Source organism: Phasianus colchicus, chromosome 14 (genome assembly GCF_987193195.1).
Source record: "Phasianus colchicus chromosome 14, bPhaCol1.hap1.1, whole genome shotgun sequence".
Classification (NCBI taxonomy): Eukaryota; Metazoa; Chordata; class Aves; order Galliformes; family Phasianidae; genus Phasianus; species Phasianus colchicus.
The window spans coordinates 19,967,134-19,992,423 of record NC_143449.1 but is presented as its reverse complement, the minus strand read 5'-3'; the positions used below and the strand labels follow the sequence as shown (position 1 = coordinate 19,992,423).

General features: G+C 46.6%; 1 protein-coding gene across 3 annotated transcripts; it reads left to right on the top strand.

The window, feature by feature from the left end:
* The first annotated feature begins 73 nt into the window (after positions 1-73).
* On the top strand, positions 74-24,600 carry HEPH (hephaestin). Of its 3 annotated transcripts, none has more exons than XM_090150557.1 (21): positions 74-180; positions 2,225-2,421; positions 4,454-4,698; positions 5,400-5,612; positions 6,179-6,358; positions 6,756-7,010; positions 7,591-7,759; positions 8,834-8,973; positions 9,796-9,927; positions 10,494-10,705; positions 12,020-12,170; positions 12,482-12,694; positions 13,461-13,671; positions 13,935-14,074; positions 14,693-14,824; positions 15,714-15,820; positions 16,526-16,751; positions 18,147-18,286; positions 18,646-18,808; positions 19,185-19,217; positions 20,305-24,600. In XM_090150557.1, exons 2-21 carry the CDS (start codon positions 2,261-2,263, stop codon positions 20,547-20,549), a joined length of 3,468 nt encoding a protein of 1,155 aa, XP_090006683.1. In that variant the 5' UTR covers positions 74-180; positions 2,225-2,260; the 3' UTR covers positions 20,550-24,600. The 3 variants fall into 3 exon arrangements, with proteins under 3 accessions (XP_090006683.1, XP_031449820.2, XP_090006684.1); XM_090150558.1 differs by lacking the exon at positions 74-180 and adding an exon at positions 447-563; XM_031593960.2 differs by lacking the exon at positions 74-180 and having other exon boundaries at positions 439-2,421.
* Positions 24,601-25,290: the final 690 nt, after the last annotated feature.

Here is a 25,290-nt window from a genome sequence, read left to right as displayed (position 1 = left end):
CCCCGCCCCGCACGCCTCGCCCCGCCCCCTGCCGGCGCGTGCCTCTTGTTTTGCTCTCAGGGGAGCGCGGCGCGCGGCCCCGTGACTTCACGGCGCGCCTTTAAAGGGACCGCGCGCCGCCAGTGGCGGACTCGGCGCGTCCCGCGGGAGGCGAAGCGGCGGGCGGAGCCGCATCCCCAGGTGCGTTCCGCCGCGCTCCAGCTCTACCTGCGACGGGCAGGTGTGGGCCCGTGGTCGGGCACGGGCGGGGCGGTTCTAGGACAGGTGCGGTGGGCGCGTGTCGAGCTGCGGCCGCTGGGCCGTCGCTGCCCGGGATGCGGCGCGGGCGGCTTCAGCCCTCCTGGGAAACGCGCGAGTGCCCGCCCGCCCGCCCGCAGAGTCGGTGCCGGGCGGACCCGCTCCGCTCGGGCGCTGCAGGGGCTTCCCGGGCCCCGCCCCCACCTGCACGCGGCGGGCGGCGCCCCCAGCCGGGCGGACTTCGCCCCGCGGTGCTCGCTGGGCCGCTCCCTTCGCGCTGCCGCCGCGGACGGAGATGTTCCTCTGCTGACGGCCGACCCCGCACAGTAAGGAACGAGGCGGCTCTGCCCGCGCGCGCTCCCCCTCTCCTTCCCGTTGGCGTCGTGTTTTTTCTCTACTGAAAAGCCGCGTTCCGTCGGGTGAATTCGTCTGATTAGCTGCATTTGGTTAGCGAGCCGATTAACTTGAAGTATTCGTTTACAATTCCTGTTTTATTAATTAAGAATACTAAGTTTTGGGAAAACCCTGCTATCCGAACATCGAGGTTTAGGGATGACCCGCGCACAAACCTTGCATTTACTCTCAATCAAGTCTTATTTCAACATAGAAAGAACTCCGGGCAGCGCAGTTCGATGGCCGCCGGCAGCGCAGCGGGGGGCAGAGGCGCGGGCTGAGCGGGCCGGGGCTGCGCGTTGTGTTGGTGCTCCCAGCGGAGGGCGGCTGAACGATAACAGCCATCCCTGTATCGCAGACAAAACCCGTCTGTGTTTGCGTGGCGTTTTGCCGCCATCCCTTTCTTGAAGTTTACGAAAACCGATGGCATTGCTCCTTTGTTGCATTTTTCTTTACTTGCGTCTTCTGTTTCTCTCTTTGAACTTTTTCAAAGTTCCTTTTGTGTATCATAGGAACTGGGTCTGTATTTTAGCTGCCGGTTTCTCTACAGGCTGCACATAACCCTGTTATATCTCTTCATGAGATCTTAAACTTTTCTTAAACGGGTTTGTGTTTAATTTCTAATCCACTTTATTCTTATCTCTTTTTTGTATCCTTTGTGTAATTCTGCACTCTCACGCTCCATCAGTTTCTCTTTCATACAGACAAGATAGAATATTGGGAATGCTTTCACGTAATTCCTGCTGCTCTCCTTGAGTCCCCCAGAGCATTCCTGGTGCCTCACGCTGAGCTTGGTGCTGAGTGCAGAGTTTATGAGCGAGCTCCTTGCTTCGTGATGTAGATCATGGGAAGGTATTACTGGGACCAGTTGAAGGGACCAGCCCTGTTTTGCTAATCCCGACATACCCCCCTGGGTGCCAGGGAACCATTCCTTAAGAGCATCCTTGAAAGAAGTTAGAATTTGGAATGCTTCATGGTGATTGAATTGTATTTCTCAGGGGCTTAGTAGAGCAGAGAGGGATTGTGGCAATGGCTAACAGTACTTTAGTGTTACTTGCTCAGGATTGTTTTCCTTTGCCTCTTATGTGGTCCTTTATGATTACTTGGGACATTGGTGTTGGTGAAAAATGGCACTTGAAGTTCTGGTGCCTGTGGCAGGTTCAGCCCCTGCTTTGTGTCACACAGCATAACACTGTGGGTGCCTCCGCTGCAAACAGCTCTGTTCACCTCATCTCCCTCTGAGTGAAGGGGTTGCCAATTATAGCAGCATTTTCTCAGCACTATTAAACAAAATATTTGGAATTGTTACTGACAAAGCAGTGAGTTAAACTGTGACGAGAAAAGCATGGTGTGGAGCTGCGTGCTGATTATCAAGGCAAATCTCTGCCCCCTTTGTGCAGTATGAGGATGATTTGCTTTATTCCTCACCCCAATGGGTGTTCAGGTAATGATCCCCGCAGGACTTCTACCTGACTTCACACTCTCTCAATTGATGTTGGCTCGATGTGCAGTATCATCAAACCAACTAATTTAGGATAAAGTTATGTGGTCAGATTCTGCTTTCTTTTCCTTTGTTTTTCTTTCCTGCCCACAGACGTATCCTCCAGAAGAGCATTCTGCTCGCACCACAATGCGGCTGTTCTGGCTCTTGCTGCTTTGCATCCATTGGCCATCGCCCATGTTTGCTGGAGGCATCACCCGAGTCTATTACCTGGGGATCCGTGAGGTGGACTGGAATTATGCTCCAACGGGAATGAATGTGATCAGCAACCAAAGCATCGCACGTAGCCTGTATGTTTAGTTCTGTAAGAACTGAGTCTTGTGTTACCTGAACGTTTTCTGAGTAATTCTGTGCAATATTCTGGGTCATCTAAGCAAGCAGGAGACAGGATCAGCTGTGTGGCCTTTATGAGCTTAATGGTTAACTTGTTTCTATGTTCTTACGATAAAACTGTACCAGTGGGGAAGCAAATGGTCAACTTAATGAAGCATCCAGTGACCAATGCCAGCTACGTGAGAGGGAAGTGAAAGCACTATAATAGAGCAGATTGTGCAATGCTCTGCCCTAAGGTTTGGCATTTCCTACTCCCAGCTGGTGATGTAGGTATCCTGAAGCATAATGACTTTTCACCTCCATATAAATGACTCCATGGGGCTTGTTTTTGTGTAACTGAGATTTCAAGCCTTGGAGGTGATGGAAGTGAAACCTTGGGGTTGTTTGGAAAATGTTCTGGTTTTGTGAGGGAAATAAATCTGGAAAGTGCAGTAATCCCTTTGAGTCACTACAAAAACAGTTTGTTCCCAATTTTCAGCATAACAAACTTTTGTTTTTTGTAGCTTTCCACAGATTTCTGAAGGCATTTGTTTTAGTCCTTTTTCTATGACAAATTACTTGTTGGCCTGCCCAGTCACTCAGTGCTATGTGCCATAACAAATAGCACCCAGGGGTTTCTACATCTTTCAGAAACCCAGCAGGAATAGGAGGTCAGAGGAAAAACAAGGGCTGTCAGTTCAGCGTGAGTCCCCTCTACCTGGAAGATGCCAAATGGACTCAGTTTGTTTGCAGGAAAAGAGGCTCCCCAGGGTCAGGCTGAATCAAGATGATGCAGGTGTTTTCATTGGTACCTGCAGTGATAACAAATGCAGTATTTATTGTTTACTTTCTCTTGGAGTACATGAAGAATAGCGATGAAATGAGAAGCTGTTAAACTCTTCTAAAGCTGTCACTGCAGTTAGCTAATGGCACTCCTATGTGCAATGATTGCAGAGGTGAAACTGCTAGCAGTAAGAACTGGTAGGAGAATGGCAGATGTGGTAAAACAGTGGAATTCTTTAGTTTGAAAGGGTCGGGCATGTGGAGAAAGATTGCAGAGAAGTCTGAATTGCCCATATACTTTGATACCAGCTAGAGGGATGGCTTCACAAATATGAGCTTTAGACCGTATAGCTGGAGCCCAGCCCTTCACAGCTCTGAATGAGAAAGGCAATGTTTACTCTTTTGACCTCTGCTGTCTGTCTTCTGGAGATGAGCACTGGCTTTGCCCATTTCAGAACAGTGAGCATTGCTTCCATCCTAAGGGATGGGGAAAGCAACCTGAGCTCTCATCTCCGCCTGTTTCGTTCATATCTGGTCCGTGACTCATCTCTTTATCTACTAAGAAATAGTCATAAAGAGCAAATATACTCATGTCTTGAACTTTGGCACCTCTGGAAGCTGTAATGTGCTGGGTGTATACCTGCCATACTTGCCTGTCATTCTGCAAGTAAATGGCAATCTGAGTAGAAAAGCACCTTTCAGGCTGCATATCTCAGCTACAAAGCCCTCAGCTACAAAGGCATTGAGATGCGTTTCCAAAACACAATAAAGGCTGATGGAGGAGAGGGAAGGGCTTTGTTCTTCGATGTGTCTGTGACTGCTGGAGAGAAGTGCCATCCTTCCCAACCCACGATTTGCATAGCTCAGGGATGCGCTCTGTGCCCTTCATGATGAATTCAGGACGAGGCCATGGCTGTGTGTCAGCAGGAGTTTGCACCTACGTGTACCTGTGGCTGTTTCTGGACTCACAAAGCTGTTAACTGCCCAGTTATTTGCTGAATTTGTGTAGCAGATGATGCTCTTGGCTATGCTGCCTGTATGGTGCATGGGCTGTTTCCTGCATAGCTGCTGGGTATGGATATGTTAATGTCGAGCATGGGAGGCTTCTGTGATGCTGAAAGCTTTGGGTCTTACCTGAGAGCAGCAATGACACACAGCTTTCTCCAGTGTTACATTCTGTTTGTGTAATGCGTGACTCAGTGTCTTCCTCTCTTCTGAATTTAACAGAAAGGCCTCAGTGTTCCTCCAGCCCGACAGGGACAGGATAGGAGGTACCTACAAGAAATCTGTCTATAAGCAATACACAGACTCTACCTACACTGCTGAGATTCCCAAACCAGCGTGGCTGGGCTTCCTTGGGCCCATCATCCGAGCAGAAGTGGGAGATACCATTAAAGTACACTTGAAAAACTTTGCTAGTCGGCCGTATACAATCCATCCTCACGGCGTCTTCTACGAGAAGGACTCTGAAGGTAAATGAACCACTGCCATAAAAGAGATGGATTTTTCTGGTTGGGAACTGAAGAGTATGCACTGAGAAGTGTCTTTTTTTTAAAAAAAAAAAAAAAAAAAAAACAGACTTTTTAAAAACAGACTTGGTTTGCCCAGAGCTGTGTTGCTGGTAAGCAGCTGCACTTTGGTCTGTACTAATCCAGCATTGTGACTTGACTTACCTTCATGGATCTGGGAGCAGTCTTCTGACCTGGGCAATGCAGTACACAGTCCAGATTTCTTGATTTTTTTTTTTCATAGAACCTCTAAAACTTGCTTCTGGGGGAATGGTACAGGAGAAGAGTTATAGTAATTATTTGAAGTGTTCCTAAGAATGAAGTATGAGGCCAAGGAGCTGTGATTTCAAGCAACCCTAGAGACTTGTAGGAAGGCTGACTGGCACACGGTGGTGTTGAAGGCAAAGCAGTGGTAGGCAGAATGAGAATAACCTTTCTGACTCTGCTAACCTGTTTGTTGGGCAAGATGCCTTACAGTGGTTCTTTAGCTTGGTTTCTTTTTGAGAGAGAGATGATGCTTCAACCTTGGGTTGCTGAGTCTTGCTTTGAAAGATGCTATCCAACTACTTGTATGCAGCTATCTGAGTGTGAGAGGCTCTTCATAAGGCTATGTGTATGAGTATTTCTGCTCTTTTGAATGGACGTTGATTGCTCAATTGTTCTAGGATCCCTGTATCCCGATATGTCCCCCCAGGATCAGAAGAAGGATGATGCTGTCTTCCCAGGAGGGAGTTACACCTACACTTGGACTGTCCCTGAAGATCACAGCCCAACAGCTGATGATCCGAACTGCTTGACCTGGATCTATCACTCTCACATTGATGCACCAAAAGACATTGCATCTGGGTTAATTGGGCCATTGGTAACATGCAAGGAAGGTAAGAAGAAGGGAAAGCAGCTGAGGACTGCAGTTTCTGGTTGTGAAGATTTTGTGGTGACTTGAACAGAGGAAGGATGAAAGGATGCTCCAGTGGGCAGCTCCCAGTTTTGTAGGGGAAAATGTGACGTGACTGGAGATGACAGCACCCGTGTTCTGGTTGGGTTGCAGTCATTGAATTGCTTTTATCCTGTTGTGGCCAGGTAGATTACTTTGTAGATTTATTGATTGAGAGGACTATTTGAATCCACTGTAAGAGAAGGAATTTTGCATGAGACCTAGTTTGTATACTTTAAAAATAGAGATACTGATTGATTTCAGCATTCAGAACACTGAAAGAGTTCTAGTTCAGCCATGCAGAGCTAGAGCAGTGTGGGACTGAGCTAGGAGGATTATATCAGAAGTGCATGAGATTGCTGAAGCTCTGCAGTGTGCCAGAATGGTGGAGAAAGCATCCATCTGTAATTTGTTTGATAAGCTGTTGTTCTTTTATTGGTTCTTTAAGCCTTTAAAACCAATGTCTGCTTTTCTTCATGAATGGGTATTCATTCTTTTCTTTTGCCCTAGGAACACTGACAGGCACTTCTCAAAGGCGCCAGGATGTGGATGTTGACTTCTTCCTTATGTTCAGTGTGGTGGATGAGAACCTAAGCTGGTACTTGGATGAGAACATTGCATCATTCTGCACAGATCCGGGATCTGTAGACAAAGAAGATGAGGAATTCCAAGAGAGCAACAAAATGCATGGTGAGCATCAGTTTTGTAAAGCCACCACCTTTGCCCAGACTCTCTGGATGTGTCAGTGCTCTGATATCTTGAAACGCACTTCCTGCTGTTGCATGTCAGGCTATGGGAGAGAGGAAAAGGGATATAGAAAGCTCTGAGATCACGTGATAAGCAAATCATCACAAACTGCAGCAGCTCCAGGAAAAAGTATTTTGTTTTATTCTTTGGCTTGAGTGAGTCTCTTAGTTGTTTGGAGATTCTGAAAAATGGTTTGTGTTACGAAATGAGCTGTAGAGCCAAGCTCTGCAGAACAAGAGGAGGAAAGCTGGTTCCTCCTTCAAACATGTCTGCTGTGACGGGCAGCTAGAAGCTCTGGCCCTTTTTCTAACCTCTGATTTTAACTTGCTTGCCTTTTCAGCTATCAATGGTTATGTGTTTGGGAATCTCCCTGCGCTGACAATGTGTGCTGGGGATCATGTTGCATGGCACCTCTTTGGCATGGGCAATGAAATTGACATTCATACAGCCTACTTCCATGGCGAAACACTCAGCATTCGAGACCATAGGACAGATGTGGCCAGCCTCTTCCCAGCCACTTTTGTTACAGCAGACATGATCCCTGCTAACCCTGGGAGGTGGCTACTGAGCTGTCAGCTCAATGATCACATACAAGGTAAGACAGAGGCTGGAATCTGTTCTGCACTCTGTGGCTTCCCTTTTTTCACCCAGTGTCCATCATTGTCCCCATCACGGGTCTTGTGATGTACAGTGTGGTGGGGGGCAGTGCCTTGGGCAGCATTCCCACTAGAAATGTCCATAGTTAAATGGGCAATTCCTTGTCTTGTATGAAGTAGGGTCAATTGGCTGTTAATATGTATGTCAAACTTACTGGGAGTGGTGTGATGTTCTACATCAGTTGCTGGTGAATGATAAATGTGCCACAGCTGAAAGTTGAGATGAGACAGTGCCCTAAAAGTGCTAGTTCCTTTAAGAATTCCTGGTGTGATACATTAGAAGGTGGCTCTGTTTGCTGTCTGTCCATAATCACGAAGCATCCAGAGTTTTAAGTGTAAGGAGCTCTGCTCACCAGCAGAAAGAAGCTCTGTTCTGTGGGAACAACCTAATCACCTCTCAGCCATGTACCTTTTGGGACAGCAGAGAAGGAGTATCCAGTTTCTGGCAGGAAGGTGCTCTGTTCAGTGGCTGAGAGGTGTAACATTAAGCTGATGTGTTCTCCACCCTGTTGTGGGCAGCTGGGATGGCTGCCATCTATGAAGTCCGGCCGTGTTCTCGGCAAGCTCCAGAGCCCACCCTGCAGGGCAGGATTCGGAAGTACTACATAGCTGCAAAGGAGGTGCAGTGGGACTATGGACCTTCAGGACGTGACCGCAGCAGTGGGAAACAGCTGAGTGAGGTGGGCAGGTAAGCTGATGGTCTTTCAGCTGTAGTTGGGGGTCTCTAGTCTGCTGAGAGGGGAGGCTGGTAAAGATAATATGGGGTTTATTCCTTAGCAAGCTGTGTGCCTGCAGTTTGCATGGAGTGACCCATCTAGAATTATTGGCTGCTATAGCTGGGCTGTACTGAATGCAGTACTGGTATCTCAGGAGACTTCACATGGAAGTGTGCTGTTTTGTTTCATAGCCTTACCTATAAGCTCCAAGAATCCCAATTTGTGTAGAATGTGAGCTGCTGCTTTTGTCTCTGGGCTTCATTGCTGCTTGTGTCTGACCTAGGAAGAAATGTAGAGCTCTGAGCTGTTAAGCAAACAGGTCTTGCAGCAGACACAGGGTGGCAGAGCTAGCCTGCAGATACGCTTCAGTGTAGCCCTGCTGCAGCAAGCAATTTCTCAGAAATCAAATGTAGTGACCTTTGTGACATCCTTCATCCTCCGTGTCAGATGGTTTTGATAGTGGTTGGTTGAGTGGTTTCCCTTTCAGACTTTGGCAAACTGAAACAAAAACATGCTTCTCTCTCCATTCCCTTCCCTAGGAAGCTGCTGGGGGGAGAAGTAGAAGTGCAGAGGTTAATGATTTACCCAAAGCCCCGCAGTGATTCTTGCAGACCTTAGAACTGAAAGCTGTGACTGGTCCCTGTAACCAAACTGCATCTCCTGCAAGGCAGGTTACATCTGTGTATTGCTGAGGATGGTGGCAGAAGAGGGAAATCTTCACAGCTGTTATGTATTTTAGGTTATGATTGTAGCTGTCCCCTGTGCTGTGTCCTGTCTTCCCATTTACCGTGCTGCCCTCATTTGAATATCTTGTAGGGAGATGTTGTGCCTCTGAACCTGGCAGTCTTGCTGGGAGAGGGCCCTGAATGAGTGCAGCTGGTAGAGGAGCCTGGAGGGTGGAAATGCTTCACAGAGATGCTGCTAAACCTGGAGATGCCAGTGGCTTTGCCAGAGGGGTGTGTTGAGGGGGGGGTCCTTGTGGGAAGAAAACAGGAGAAAAAGACTGATTTGTCATAAAAATGACGTTATCTGCTTTTTGCATTCAGCCCTGCTGAGCAGTTTTTCAAGCGTAGCCTCTACCGAATTGGAGGAGTCTATTGGAAGGTGAAGTATGTGGAATATACTGATGAGAGCTTCCGTGAGGAAAAGCAGCAGTCTGAAGAAGAGAAACACCTTGGGATACTTGGTAAGAATAATCCAGCAATACAAACCTTCTTTAGGTGCCGATGCAAATGATAGGCTTATGTAAGGAGTGCCCTTGTTTCTTAGTATGGTGAGGTGTTTTAATGTACAATGTAGGGAATTGCCTTTCTGCCAGAGCACTCTTTGAAGGTCAGCAGTAAGGAGTGGAGAAGCATGTGATAGTGTTTGTGACAGTATAGTGTCTGTGACTGGAGTGAACCTGTGCTTCTGTTGAGTATCGCCAGGGTGTGGTGCAAATCCCCTGCTCACAGAAAGCTTCTGTTTCAGTGCTCTCCGTGATACCCAGGTATAAGAGGTGAAGCAAAATAAGCATACGGGGAGTCTGCAAGGGCAAATGAGTCATGTGAAGGCTGTGAGGTATGCAGTAGGAGCATGTGTACATGTGGTCCAATTTCCTGCCTCAGTGTAGACTAATGACAGCAGAAGTTGGTGATAGCAGTACTGGGAGGGGCCATGTGAGGAAGGAGCACATGGAATAAAACAAATCTGTGGGAAGAGAGAAAGGGTTGTTATCAGCAGTAGTCGCAGGGAGACAAGTGACAGAGGGTAATCTTGTGTATGACTTCATAGGAATTGTGGATATTTTTTACTAAAATAAACAGGGAAGAAACATAAAAATTCAAGGTCAGATAAGCATCATCCACAGGGGGAGCTGCACAGACTCATTCAAACTCATCTCCTTTCCACCTCTGTTCCCAGTTTGTTCCTATCCGCCTTGGATGAAAGGTGGCCCTGCCTTGCTTCATTCACCTGGCTGTCCTGAGGTTTGCTCATTGTTGACATGCTTTCTCTGCTGTTTGTGTAGGTCCTGTAATAAAAGCTGAAGTTGGTGACACCATCATGGTGACATTTGCTAACAAAGCCTCCTGGCCATTCAGCATCCAGCCTCATGGAGTGTCCTATGGGAAGGCATGGGAAGGGGTGCTGTACCATGACGGTTTGTGGCTTGTTTATTTTTATTAATTTAATACTCTTCCTGGTGGTAGAGCTCCATAGCCTGTGCCTCTTCTGTGTTGGAAGTTCCTGCAGCCAGGAAGGACTGAATGTGCTCAGGAGCTGGGTGGCACTGTGCCTGGTCCTCTGGGTCTGTCTGAGGAAGAAGTGAAGGAGTCTTTCTGCAGATCTTATGCCCAGGGAGGGTGCCTGAGGTAGCATGGTTCCAAAGATACCATTTTTACCTGAGAAATGGTAAAACTAAGCCTCAAACTGTTTCTAACTGTTTCAGACCTATTGAGCAGGGGAACGTGCCCACTGCATTCCAGCTTAGGCAGCCCATGTACTTCCAACACCACTTAGATGTGGTGATATCCACTTACTTGCTGTCAGCATGCCCATCTCTGCCTTGATACCAGGAGGGGATTGTGAGAGCAGCTGTGCGCGCTTTCTGAACACTTTACATCGTGCCTCAGATGTCTAGTGACACCCATGAAAGTGTAACTAAAGAGAAGATGCAACTGGGTTTGTGCAGACCTTAAGAATAACCATGCCCATCTGCTTTTGAAGGTGTGTCCCGAAATGGGGTGTCTGTTCCACCTCTGCACAACTTTACATACACGTGGACTGTCCCGAAGCATGCTGGGCCGACATCCAGCGACCCTCCCTGCCTGAGCTGGATGTACAGCTCTGCTGTGGACCCCATCAGGGACACCAGCTCAGGCTTGGTAGGCCCTCTGGTCATCTGCAAGCCGGGCACTTTGGATGAAAACAACAAACAGGTAAAAAGGATTTTTCCTGCCACGCAGGTGAAAATCTGCATGGTGTGCTCAAATGATTGCGATGCTTTGAGGCCTGGGGGAGTCTCACTTGTTCTGCAGTTTCAGCTCATTTTCAAGCAGAGCTTACTATAACAATTGAAAATCTGTGTCAGTCTCTGGTTGTGATGAGAGATAAGTGAAATCTGGGAGGTGGCCAGAACTTGCTTTTGGAATTTCAGTCAGGGATAACACAATGCAGTAAGTCTGGGGAAGGCAGTAAACCAACCTGGGGAAGTGCAAGACATTAACAGACTTGTGCTGTGAGCAATGGTAGGCAGCAGAAAAACAGCCTGGTGTCACCCTACCTATCTGGCAGTTTAGATCAGGGAGTGGCTGAAAGATCTGAACACAGCTGCTGCTAAGCCTCCCTGGGGGAGTCTGCTTTCACTGGTGGCATCATGTAGCTAAACTGAGAGTTTAAAGTTGAATTGAACTGAGATTGGAAGATTCACATTTCTGCACTAGTGAGCTGGCTGAGCAGAGAGGATTGTGAGTGTATGGAGTCCCCTGTGTGAAGGAACTGTGGTAATTACACCTTTTCAGTATTGAGAGGGAATGAACAGAACAGGTGGACTTATCTGGAAATGTAAGATTGGAAGAACCATCTGGGGCAGCAATTCTGGCTCCATGATATCAGGCAACCCTTTAATTAATGGTTAATTGGGAAAGATGCACAGCCATTCCTCTCACACACCTATGTGCCACAGACTGCAAAATGCTTAGCCCTGTCTACAGGCTGTTTTCCTTTGTATGGCTAAGGAAACAGATATTGAAGTGAGCATCTGGACAGTACTGGCAATGTTCTGTTAGTGGGGAAACACCATCCTGTGCAATGCATCTCTTAGGAGAGTTAACATTTTTAAGGCTTTAGGGCAATACAAAATTCCCAAATTAAGACCTGTGGTAGGAGAAAGGAGGGGTGGGTTGTGATGTCTGCCCCATTGGCCAGGTTCTCAGGTCTGATTTGAATGGGTAGTGAAACCTACACATAAATGTAAGCATGGTGGGGAAGAAGGCAATGTTGTCATGCTCCTCTCCTGATTTTGATCTCTTCACTCACGTGGCATACCAGGGCAAACCTGAGAAACCTGAGAGTAGTGCTTCTTGTAAAGCAGAACTGAAACACTCAAAATGAGCAAAGGACAGCCCTGCCCTCAGTGAGCCAAGTTACAGGAGAAGGGGGAAAATAAGAGCCAAACAAAACAGTTTGATCTGTAAGGGTAGTGAATGGGGACACTTTAAAAATTAATGGCCATCATTGTGATTGTATCTTAGAAAGGTATCGACAAAGAATTTTACCTTCTCTTCAGTGTGTTTGATGAGAACCTCAGCTGGTATTTAAGTGCAAACATAAAGTACTATTTGAGGATGGAAGAGACTTCTCTGAAAAAGGATGATGGCTTTGAGGAATCGAACAGGATGCATGGTATGGCCTGATGCTGTTCTGTGGGCAGCAGGAGTGAACCTGCCAAACATTGCGCAGCGCTCACCCAAAATCTGAGTTGGGAAGCTGAAGTGGCTGTGTGTTGTGCTGGGCTGAAATTAAGCAAGGCCAGAGAGTGGGTGGGATGTGGGATGAGAAGCACTGCTGTCTTGGAAAGTCTGTCCTGAGTGTGTTCAGGGGTGAATTAAGAGGAAGATGCTTTTCCAGTGGTATGTTCACCCTATCCAGATAGATGCACAAGTAAACCTCCTGGCTGATATCTACCAGAGAGTGAATTGTCTTCTCCTTTGCAGCCATCAATGGATATATGTTTGGTAACTTGCCTGGGCTGGATATATGTGAAGGAGACAATGTGTCCTGGCACCTTCTGGGATTGGGCAGTGAAGCAGATGTACATGGAGCTGTGTTTCAGGGAAACACTCTGCAGATGAATGGGATGCGGAAAGATTCAGCCAACCTATTCCCCCATACATTTGCTACTGCCTTTATGCAACCTGACAACAAGGGTAAGAGTCTGCACATTTAACCCAGCATCAGGAAAAGTCTCTGGTTGTAACAGATTGTTACTACGGCTGGTTCATTAGCAGTGTGAACTCTTGCATATTACAAGCTGAGCCGGGCATTGCATCCTGTTTAGCCCTATTTGCAAGTCCAAAGCTCTTGTCTTTGCACCTGATTCTGGAGAAAAATGGGAGATACAGAATCTTGTCCCGTCATCCCAGATTGATTCTCTAAGCTGCCACTTCCTATTTAGTATTTGTAACAGTAGCTCTGATGCATGTTGCTGCCTGTAGTCCATAGAAACATGCAGCCATGCCATTCAGAGTGAAGCAGAGTTGTCATGGTGTACAGAGGTTCACAATAACAGACCAATGTCTTCCCAGTTTGGGAGTTAGGCACACAGTGCTACCTTTCCATCATGCCGTCATGCCTCAGCTGCTGCTTGTCTCCTCCCTTTCAGTTTTTGCAGGCTAGATCTCTTGCTTCACCAGCAATGGTAGCATAGTTGTCATTTCCCTGGCTTTGTGTCTAATAAGCTGCTTGTCTTGTGCAGGATGGCCTGCTGAGGTAATTTTTGTGTGGGACTTTATCATTCCTGATTGGTTTCTCTGTCAACCCTTTTTAATCTCAGCCTATGGCAACCAAGCCCCCTAAACAAACACTCATATCTGCACAGCACACATACCGATGTCGACCATGTCGCACACTGGGAAGCACTGCTTCCTGGCATCTTTGAAGCAGCTGATGTCCTGTTTGTGCTGCCTCCCACAGGGACTTTTGAGATCTACTGCCAGACAAGCAATCATTACCAGGCTGGAATGAAGGAGCAGTACTCAGTTTCCAATTGCGACAGGAGGGCTCTGTCTCCTGCTCTCCCATACAGAGCGGTGCGCACGTACTACGTAGTGGCGGAGGAGGTGGAGTGGGACTACGCACCAGACCGGAGCTGGGAGAGAGAGCGGCACAACCACTCTGCTGAGAGGTACAGCCCTGAGCTGGGGAAGCCCTGGGCAAAGTTGTTCAACAGACCTTAGATCTGTTGAACGTCTTGGCCACGTGTGGCATGGTGCTGTGCTGTGTGCCCAGTGCTGCAGGGGCTGTGACACAGCCCAGCTATCACTGCCAGCCTTTGCAGATGAAGCAGATCTCTGAGAAACCTGTCAGCTGCTGAGCCCTGTGCCACGGGCTCACTGCCTGTGCCTTGTGAGCATTTGAGTAACACAGCACTTGTTCTGCACTTCTCAGCTACGCCGATATATTTTTGAGCAATAAGGATGGACTGATTGGCTCCAGGTACAAGAAAGCAGTTTACAGGGAGTACACAGATGGGACTTTCCAGACCCCTAAGGCTAGGATAAATGGTGACGAACATCTGGGGATACTAGGTAAGGAAATGTGCAGAGTATTCCATTCATACAGGTGGTGCTCGGGCTAAGGGCTGTAACCTGAAGGCTTCCTGCATACTCAGGTGTCTGCTGTGTATGCCAGCAAGGAGAAATCCAGAGTGTCTGTCCAGATCTGCCAGCTTTGGATAAAGCAGTAAAGAGGGTCCTGAGTACAGCCTTGTAGTAGAGCTGGATTCTCATGCCTGTGTTTGCTGCCAGTTTTCTTCCATGCCTGAAGCAAAGCAATTTTCATGTCTGCATTTCTCTATGGAACAATCTGTCTTCTGTAGAGCAGTCAGAGATGTAGGTGAAAATCTGTAGGTATGAAAGGTTTTTTGAGGGGGGAATAAAAGCATACAGGCTTTGCGAAATGGAGAAACACACTGCAGTGCTGATGGAGGTCTGTGGAGACATTCTTTTTATGAACCCAGGACTGCAAGTGGTGGCAGGGCAGAAAAGTTGAGGCTATTTGAAATAGACTGCAGCTCTGATCTGTGATGCTGTCAGTCCATATTGAGTACTGCCAGTTTTCTTGAAGCCAAAACCAAAATGTGGGGAATAATCATAGAAGGGATGATGATTCTTGCTGGTCTTAGAGTACATTACTGCCATTTTCAGGTCCTTTTCTGTGGGCAGAAGTGGGAGAGATTCTCAATGTTGTATTCAAGAACAATGCTTCACGACCCTACTCCATTCATGCCCATGGGGTGCTGGAAAGGCAGACAGGGCAGCCACAAGTAGCACGTCCTGGTAAGTCAGTGTTCTCCAGCCTTATTCCTGCACTAAGTTAGGAAGCTAATTTTAGCCTACAGCTAGATTGTTTCTTTAAATAGGCTTAGATGTGCTTGTTTTCTTCTCATAGAGGAATGGAACAGAACAAAAACTGACCTTTCAGGTTCACTGTGTTTTTTCTGACTGTCATTTATGTGGGCAGCCCAGGGGAGTTCTTGTGTTTCTGCTCTGACTTCGGGATAAATGCAGCACATGTCTTCTGAATAGCCTTGTCCCTGACAGTGAGCATGCTCTGTCTGCGAGAAGGCTGGTCACTGTCCTCAGCTCAGTTGCTGGCCTGGCAGCCCTGGTCTGATGGCCCCTGTTCTTCATGATCTGTCCTTGTTGTAATGTGCACAGCTGCTTTCCAGGATGCTGACTGAAGTTTTGTTTATGTCATTTTTGGTCCCCTTCAAGAGTATGCTCATCAGAAGGCTGTCTCTGCAACTAACAGGCTTTAAGTTGGGCCCTGTCTTTCTGAGATACATTGCTAATAAGCAAAATATTAACTTTAAAAAGGAATTTGAGCATCATAAATGAACTTCAAAGAGGTGGAAGATCATTCCAAACATCACCGGTACTGAAGAGGGGCAGAATTCCCTTGCTCTGGTCTAGTCTTAAATATGGCAGATAAGACTGAGTTGTGCCAATTCCAGTTAGTGTGTATTTCTTGTTTGTGAGGTCTGCTTCGTTTTTGAGAGGGGAGCTTCCATCTTTCCTTTCAGCACCTGTGAGTGATGCAATATCCAACAGAATGGGTTGTAATTCTGAGACAGGGTGGTCTCTTGTTTTTGTTCTGCTTTGCTGCTACTCGAGATGTTGGTGACTCCCTTTATCGCAGTGGTGCTAATGGTGCTTCTGTCCTCAGGTGACATAGTGACATACCAATGGGAAATTCCTGAGAGGTCTGGTCCAGGGCCAGATGATTCAGCCTGTGTCCCTTGGATCTACTACTCCATGGTAGACCCTGTGAAGGTAAAATACGAGAAGCTAGAACTAAAAAACATGATTAGACCAATTTTTGTCCTATCTAGAAAAAAATGCAACTTGAGTATGTTTTAGGAATTGGCCCAGGTGAAGGGCAGAAAAACCACCTAGTTGGCATATCTATCATTTTCTTTGGAGAGGAGATCCTCTCAGTCTGCCCTGGTATTTGTCACTATTTTCCTAATGCAAACCTACATAAAAGAATTCCATGTTATGCTGAAATTAACCTTCCTTCAATTATTTGCAGGATTTGGGAACATCTCCCAGTGAGTTCCTGCTTCAATTGGTGAAAAGTTTAATTCAGGAAAGCAAAAATTGTCCAAATTTAGAACAGGTAGACAAAATAGGGAAACTTTGAGCTTTGATATCTGCTGTGATAGCACTGATTTCACAGAGAAAACAACCAGAATGATACTGCAGTAAAGCATTGCATTGAACCTGGGCGTAATGGGCTTTTCCTTTCAAGTTCTGGATGTTTTTGCAGTCTTAGAGTGGGGGTTATTTTGATACCTTTCATGTTTGACTTTGATTTGCATTCATAAGAGCATGTGTCGTCTCTGTCCTTGTGCTCAGCTACTTGATTGTTACCAATGAGAGTACATACACAGCAGCACAGTGTAAGTGGGGTGTGATGCAGGGAGCAGTTGCTGGAGGGGGAAGAGCTCAGATTTTTTTTCACTTCCTTTGGGTTAGGATATGTACAGCGGTCTGATTGGACCCCTGAAGGTCTGCAGGAAGGGGACACTGCAGGCTGATGGGATCAGGAAGGATGTGAAGAGGGAGTTTGCTCTCCTGTTCCTGGTTTTTGATGAAAATCAGTCCTGGTACTTAGAAGAGAACGTGCAACGTTACAGCAGTGGAAGTCACAAGGATATCGACCTGCTGGATGAGAAGTTTGTGGAAAGCAACAAAATGCATGGTAATGCTGGCTGGGCTCTTTGGCACCCAGCTTAACTATCTGTGCAGGGTTATTAATGACTCTCTGACCACTATAAGCAGTCGGAAAAGCCCAGAAAAAAAGAGCCCGGCTTCTGGTGATTTCCCTCACCCTTTTCCTTCAACAGTGGCACAAACAGAGTTAAACTCTCGGTAGTTCGCAGTGTTGTAGGACATATGGCACAGATCTTTGATTTCCGATGAAGGCTAATCATTAGGACTGTCTTTCTCAGGAGAAATAGCAAGATATGGGCTGGGGAGTTTAATATCTAGTGTGTCTGAGTGACTCTGGACAGGAAGTATTAGATGAGAAATGAAGAAGTCAGATTGTTTTCATTCTATTCATCTTGGGACCATTAGAATGTTATATTTCAAATGAATTAACCAGGCAATACACAGACTGGTTCTCTGAGCTGATTACAAAAAAAACTATTCCTACTGTAGCAAATCAACAAACTTCCTCTAAAATCATGTCTTATTTATGGTTCCTTACATACTGTATCTGTTTTTCCACCTATTCTCAGCAATACCAACCTTTAGGCAGCTGCAGAGATGAGAACAGCAGAGAGTTGTGTTGTGTGCTATTATTACTAATTTTATATAGGTAATATGAGGAATCTCCAAATACAAATGTCTGTTCAGTTACAATTGTCAGCCCAACATAACAGCTAGTAAAGCAACACGCTAAAGCTGAATGCTTGCTTTGGGCTGCAGAAAGTGCCCATGGCAGATATGGGAGTAAAACATGGGAGGTCCTGTTTTCAGGTCAGGTCACTTTCAGTATTTTTCCCTCCATTGTCACCTGAGCATGGCAGTTGCCCTGTGAACATTAATCAGCTTGCTCACTGTTTTGGTTTCTTTTCTACATTTGCAGTCAAAGCATTATTCCTTCTTGCTATGCTAATTATGAAATGAAGTCCTACCATGTAGAGATTTCCTTTTTTCCCAGATGATTAGCACACAATGTGTGCAGGCAGCATAAGACATACGGAATAACAGGGTTCCTGTTGGCAGAAATTGCCTGTTGTCATTCAGCAAGTAAATGTTTGAGTTGTATGTATTTCCCTTGTTTTGAGCCAGACTCTGGGTTTTCAGCAAGTAATTTTTATAGATTATTTGGGATGAATTACAGTGTGGCTTTAGATGCAAGCTGCGTCTTCTGTATCTGTTAACAGAATGAAAATGTAGTTTGTCTATAGAGACTGCCGAATGTTTTGGACACTGTTGTATGGAAGACGTGAAATGCTGATGCACTGGTTCCTAGATGAGCTTTGAAATGTCTAACTTGTCCTGCGTTTTCTTCCTCTGAGGTGATTCTGCATTTTTACCATTTCAATAATAGCTTTTTTTTTTCCCCCGTATGTTATTCACTGCCCAGCAATCAACGGGAGGCTCTATGCAAATCTGCCTGGGCTGACCATGTTTGAGGGAGAGTGGGTGAACTGGTACCTGCTGGGAATGGGGCAGGAGATTGATGTCCACACGGTCCATTTTCATGCCGAGACCTTCATATACAAGGTAAGAAGATTCTGCTGATAATAAAATGACCACTGCTATCATTGCATTTGCATGACTCTGACTTGAACTTCTTGAATGGTTTCACAGGAACAGTGCACAATGTGCATGATGTGGTATCACATGCCCAGACTCGACAGGCTGAGCCTCTGTTTTTAGCTGATATGCCTAGCTAATGCTGCTTTGGTTTAGGCATTACTGTATTGTATTTGCTTTCTCAGTTGCAGCCCTGGAGCTGTTCTTTGAAATGTTCTGCAGAGCTTTTATAAACTGTAGTAGCACTGAAGTGGTCTCCAGTAAAGCTGACAGAATTTTAGAGATGCACAGAGTGCTGTGTGCTGAGTCTTCCTTCTCTTTCACAGAGTGGCAAAAGCTACAGAGCAGATGTTGTGGATCTCTTTCCTGGGACCTTTGAAATGGTAGAGATGCTGGCTGGGAACCCTGGGACGTGGCTGCTTCACTGCCACGTGTCTGACCATATTCATGCTGGCATGGAGATTCTCTTCCAAGTCTTGCCCAGACAAGGTCAGAAATAATCACTACTTACTACCATCAAACATGTAACAGCATTTTCTATTAATGCTGCTAAATTCTGTTTGCATCACACTTAGCAACTCTTTTGTACCATAAACAGCTAGTTAATTGAGCGTATAATTGCCATTAAGACATTCTCTTTGAATATGGTAATACTTGCAGCTGGAGGTAATAAATTGGTTTCTGGAGTTTACTTTGCATAGGGTATTATTATGAGATTTATTTTAGCTTGAGTTTGGGAAGCAAAGTTCAGCTATCAGCTAGCAATTGTTCTCAATAAGGATATTACTGGTCAGAAGTCAGGACTGTCTTTTGGACTCTATTTGTTCAGCCCACGCTTTGTCACCCACTTCTTGTTTCCTTTCAGAGCCAGTGCCTGCAGTTTTGAACTACGATGAAGGTAATGTATGGCTTGCACTGCTCGTCTGTGTGTGTGTGTGTGTGTGTGTGTGTGTGTGTGTGTGTGTGTGTGTGTGTGTGTGTGTGTGTGTGTGTATGTGTGAGGCAAAGATTAGAGATCTCCTATGTCAGTATGGAGACCTAGATTTGCCCTAGAATGAGGGGAGAAGGGAGGAGCACGAACACCATATACAGCCTCCTCAGCCAGACTGGGCAGCATTAGCCCGATGTTTGGCTACTGATGGGTAATAGAGAAGTTCCAGGTAAGTTAGCTTGTCTGTTTCATACATATCTGTGCTCTGATTAAAAATAAGATGCTTGGGCTTGTTTCACCTTTTTAATACAACCATCTATCTACAAAGCTTCAGTCTCAGTACTGACAATTCTGCTGTCTTCTCAACAATGTTTTCCTCAATCAGAATGGCTGTGAAGAAAAGTAGGAAATGTATTGTCACACTACTGCTGTCAAAACTACTTAACTTGTTTTGCATTTACTTGAGCATCAGCCTATGTATGCTCATGAAGTAAGAACCTTGACTGAGCGTTGCTGTCTGTGCCAATAGCTGCCTTTCTCGGGGGATTTCTGCTGTTTCACTGTAGAAGCATAAGAGCTGAGGATGTGAAGTGACTCGCTGCTGGCAAGGCTGAGAAGTGCATTCTGAGAAGCGGGCGCTTGCACAGCAGCAGAAGCCACACGCAGAGGCAGCCTGGAGCAGAGTGGGGACCTCGCAGAGCCCCAGTCCAGATGTGTGTTCTCATCTCAGCTCTTTTCCTAGCTCAGCCACTGCTGCTTCACACAATGTCCAACTGCCTTCCTCATGAGTGGCTTAGCAGTGATTAACTGATAAGGCTGGGATAGCCATGAGACACGCTGGGTGTGTGGGATGGAGTGGAGTAGGGAAGGAACCATTTTATTCTCAAATTTCTGATGTGAGTGTTGTGGGTCTGTTGGGTTGATGGTGACTGGGTCTGCTTTAGCTTGCTTTGATTGTGTTGGGTCATTCTTTTGCTCTTTTTCCATATTTCTCAGAACCTTTCAGTGCCAATGAGAGTGGGAAATAATACAACTTTTTTTTTTTTCCTCTCAGGGGCACAACCTGAGGATGAGGATGACTCCCAGAAGGTCAGGCTTTTTGGAGCTAAGTTGCCTCTAGGGCAAGTAGAAGCTGCAGTCATTATTCTAGCCATTACAGGATTGGTCCTCCTCCTGATTGCTGCCTTCCTCCTGGGAGTCGTCATCTACCTCCGGAGGCAAAGGAAGCTGAGGCGCAACCGGAGGTCTATTCTGGATGATGGATTCAAACTCATGTCTCAAAAGAACTCGGGGCTATAACAGCCACATGCAAACTCTGGCTGTGTTCACATTGTGAGCATTGTCTGCAGCAAAGACTTCAGAGCATCACTTCCATTGCACACTGGGATTCTAGGAGCCAAGGCGGGGAACCCTTTCCTCTGAATGAAGGCAAACAATGGGAGTAAAATGTCCAAGAAAGGAAAGAATTCCCCTATTTTCTTCCCTCCAGAACAGATTTGGTCTTCAGTAGAAGCTCTTAGACCAAATCCAGTCTTACTCCATTGCCAGAGCTGAGTTGGGCATTGCCTCACAGTCTCGGAACCAAACTGTGAGCCTTTATTTCCACCCCCCCTCCCGATTAACTTAATCTGTGGATCTGTGGTTTTAAGTGTGGATTTTTTTCTGATGAATCAAGTAAGAATGCAGTAGACAAAATGTCAATTTAGAGTTGGATTGCTGTTTTTTGATGAGTAATTGGACAGATGTAAGTTCAGGGCAAAGCATGTCACAGTGTCTGAGAGCTACATCGTGGAGCATGGCAACAGCTGTGCCTCACAATCAGCCTTGCTGATGCATCCTTGTGCAGCACTCTGGGCAGTGTGTTCTGAGCACAGGTGTCTTGTGCTGGGAGATGAAGCTTCCCTGTGCTGCAGAGCATCTGGTGGCTTCCCTGTGCCACGGTTCTGCTGGTGAAGTGCTGCACCCCGGTATCTGTACAGCTCCTTTGCAGCAGGATCGAGGCTGCTGTAGTGTTCTTTAGCGTGGTTTGCTCTCATGTTTCCCTGCAGTTCTCTCAGTTCAGCTGCTGCCACATGGCTGCCGTAAGCTGAGCCAGAGGCTCAGTGCGGTGTGATGTGGGGTTTGTGCTCTGGGCAGAAGTATTAGAGGGCTTCCACTGACAGTGTCAGCTGTGTGCTGCTTTGACAGCCCTGGGAGGGGCTGCAATCCCTGCACTCAGCCAAGGGGATGTGGGCCATGGGGACTGCCAGGAGTGAGCACTGCTGGTGTGAGGGGTGGCACAGCTGTCAGGCTCCAGACCCTGTGTCTGCTATCAGGCAGTGCCTGTCCTCCCACAGTCACACTGCCCTGTGTGGTGGCACTGAGCTGCTCTGTGTGTGTGTGCCTGTCTGCATGTTCTGCTGAGTCCCTGTGTGTGTCTGTGCTTACGTACTTCTGTCCTTGGTCTTAAATGGAAAAGATAGAAAAATCCTTTCTGTGTGTCTTTCAGTAGCAATTAAAGCAGAGCTGGCTGAGTGGCTCTAACAATAAGGAACTGCTGTGGGCTGTTTAGGTGTATCACTCTTTTATTTAGAGTGTTGGTTATGATGTTCTTAATCATACTTGATTCATATTGGGTCCAGCTGCTCATTCCTTTGGCAAATGGGGAGAAAGTTCATTAATTTCCTTTCATTATAGTTCATTAAGCTTGGTGAGGAGCTGGAGGGCTGTTGAGTGCTCTGAACATGAGCGCTCTGCTCATTGTCAGCTCCAGTTCAGCTGGTGTTACTACAGGCTTCCCACTCCTGGGCAAATTTTAGCTCTGTCATCAGGAGTAAGAATTGCGCAGGAAGCTTTCATTTCCACCCCCACTTTGTCAAAAAAAAAAAAAAAAAAAAAAAAAAAAAAAAAAAAAGAAACAAAACACGTTATCCCCTCATGCTGAGAGAAAAAGGAGTTGTTTTAAATGTATTCATCTAAAAACAGAAAGGAGGAAGTCACCCTTTTTTCACTTCTTCATCTGGGCTTCAGTGCTGGCTGTGAAGCAGGGAAGCCTGGGGGCTGGAGCAGGATCTCCACATCCTCTGTGTTCCTTACCCAGCGGGCTGCCAGGGTTTCTCCAGTGTGATGCTGGGTTTGGGTTGATGGGATGCTGCTGGAGGTCTGCTCTCCAGATCTGTTCCCCGCCCAGGCTGTGGAGGGAGCCTCACTGAGCAGCTCTTCTGCTTGGACAAGAGAGGACAAAGCTTTCTGTTGGTGGGGGGGACAGCTGTGACAAACAGTCAGTGACTTCATGACTGCCTCATATCAGAAGTTGGTTCTGCCAGCTGGTGTGAGTATGTGGAGGAGGAGATGTTTCACAGTTCTGGTGACTGTGAGCTGCCTGGGGCCTGTGAGCAAACATTTGCTTTGGCAGCACGCCTTCTGAGTACCTGACAGCATCTCCTTTCTGCTCATCCCTGATGCACAGACAGCCACCAAGGAGTCACCTCAGCTTGAAGATTTGAGCACGAGGGACAGGACCAGGCTCAGTACTGCTGCTGTGGGGCATGCAGTGGGATGGAGATGGCACTCCTCGTTTTACTCCCAGTTTAGCAAAGTGTAACACTTCATGGTTTCTGAGCTCTTTAAAAGTATCATGAGAAAAAAAAGTATCATGAGAAAAGTGCCCTGTGTTTGTCTCTTTCTTTCTGTGATCATGCAGAGGAGGGTGTGGGTGACCCTTGTGGTTCAACCTGAAGCAAGATCTGGTGTGATTTGCATCTGTGACACCTCTGGAAGTGGGGACAGAAGTGTAAGGTGCAATTGCTCTGTGCTGAGCTGAGACAGTAAACCTGGGGCTGCATCCACCTCTTTAGTCCATGCAAAGTAAACTATGTAAAAGAAAGCTCTGTAGTGGTTTGATTTGGATCACAGGACAGCTGAGGTCATCTTGTCCAGCCCTTGCTCAGCAGGGACACCTGTAGCAGGTTGCCCAGAACCATGTTCAGGCTGCTGTTAATAACTCCACGAATGATTTCAGATGGTAAATGCAGAAAAGGATTGGAAGCACACCCATGTGGGCACAGGGAGTGAAGTGCAGGCATCCGAGTTTTTAGATACCTTAATGCTATAGGAAACTTTAACAAAATGTCCTGTCTCACTTCATAGTGCTGTTGTAAGTACAGAACGTCTTTATAGAAGAGCTCATTTTTTTTATAGGTTTCTTTTGTGGGATATGCATAAGGAGCAGCTGATGCTTCCTATTGTATTTGCTTACAGCAATATGAGATATGCACAAGTCAAAAAGCCTTCAGAATTTGCACATGGAAACATAAGTTGTCTTGTTTCTTGTTTTGCTTTCACAAACCATAAGAGTTAAAGTAACCTGAGGCACACTGTAGAAGTAGACTAACACTGGTAATTGCCTGAGCGTCTTTCATGTGTAACATAGTCTTTGGTTCTGAATTAAATGTGCTTTGTAATATGTAACCACCATGCAGGCTATTTGCTGTGGTTATAATTTTGTTGGCCTAACAACTCACAGGGGCAGTGTAAGCTCAGAGCTGTGTGCACTTGCACTGCCCAGGGAAAGGAACTGAAGCACAACGGCTGCAAAGCAAAGTGATCTGCAGGAGCACAGTCAGATGGATCTGAATGCAGGCAAAGGCTGGCATTCCTCTTATTGTTACAACTGCCAGCGGGGCCTTTACCAAATCCTCTTAGATCTGTATTTCCACCGTGTTGTCATGTTCTTACCAGTTCTTACAGCTGTCCTGCCTGTCAGTGCTCCCACTGGTAGGTACCATCCATGCAAATCCACAGGAGGAGTTTTAGAATGACAGTGCATTAGGATGGAAGGGGCATCACCAAAAAAGCTGAGCTTGAAAAAGAGAAAAACAGTGTCGAGGAAGGATGGCAGCAAGGATTTTTGTAGAACAGTGGAAATAGGAGAAAGCAGTGACTGAGATCTTGTCTCCCTCCTGTGCTGTGCGAATCACCAGGACAACGATGGTAACCTCTCTGAGCTGTTGCTCCCAGAGATGTCCCTGGGCTGTCAGCACCTGTAGAGCCTGGAGGGCACACCTGGTGAGCAGCACCAGCTTGGTGCTGGGCTCAGCCCTGTGGCAGCCTGGGCAGCTCCCCTACCGGGCAGCCCTCCTGCATCCGTCTGCATTGCTGGAGAGCAGTTTCACCCATTGCAGAGATGCTCAGAGCTGGAGGTGTGGATGCGGTGGCAGAGCGCAGCAGTGCCTGGTGCTGCGTGTCACTGAGCGCTGCCTTGCATAGCTTCTGTTTGTAACACTTGGTGTAGAAATGAACTGTGATGCTGAAGTGAACGTGAATTTATGCAGCTTTTCAGATGGACAAAAGTAAAGTGAACTTGAGCTTCTCCTTTTTTTGTGTGGTTTTTTTTTTGGTTTGGTTTGGGTTTTTTTGTTTGTTTGTTTTTTGTTTTTTTTTGGTTTTTTTGTTGTTGTTTTTTGGGTTTTGTTTTTTTTTTTTTTTTTTTTGCTTGTCATTTTCAGATCGCATAGATTGACTTCCGGTTCTGAGAAACCAGACTCTGTTTTCCTGCTGTTCCCATGTCCCTCTGTCTTTTTACTGCAATGATTTACTGGTTTACTGCAAATGAGGGCTTATAATCACCAGACTGGTTTGGGTGCTCTGTCTGCCCTTCCTACAAGGAGAGCGTTTTCTTGGGTATCAGCACAGGTTACGCACAGACTCCTCAAGCTGCCACCAGGCCGCAGATGAAGGTGTGTTTCTTACAGCTTTGGTTCAGAGGAATTTCTCACAGTTCCTCACTGTGATCCAGGCTGCTGTTTTGGGATGAAACCTCCTGGGACAAGCAGAGGCAGAATGAGCACAGAACTCTGCGGTGAAGCGGGGAGCTGCTTGCCATCAAAACACATGCTGGGCCCCAGGGTCATTCTGCAATGCTAATGGAGAAGCTGCCTCTGAAGGGAAGGAAGGCAGCAGCGTGAGGATGGGTTGTGCAGAGCAGCATGATGTCCTCAGTGAGCAAAGATGCACCTGAACCACTTTCTTTTTAAATAAAGCCATAGAGGGAAGAAAGGGG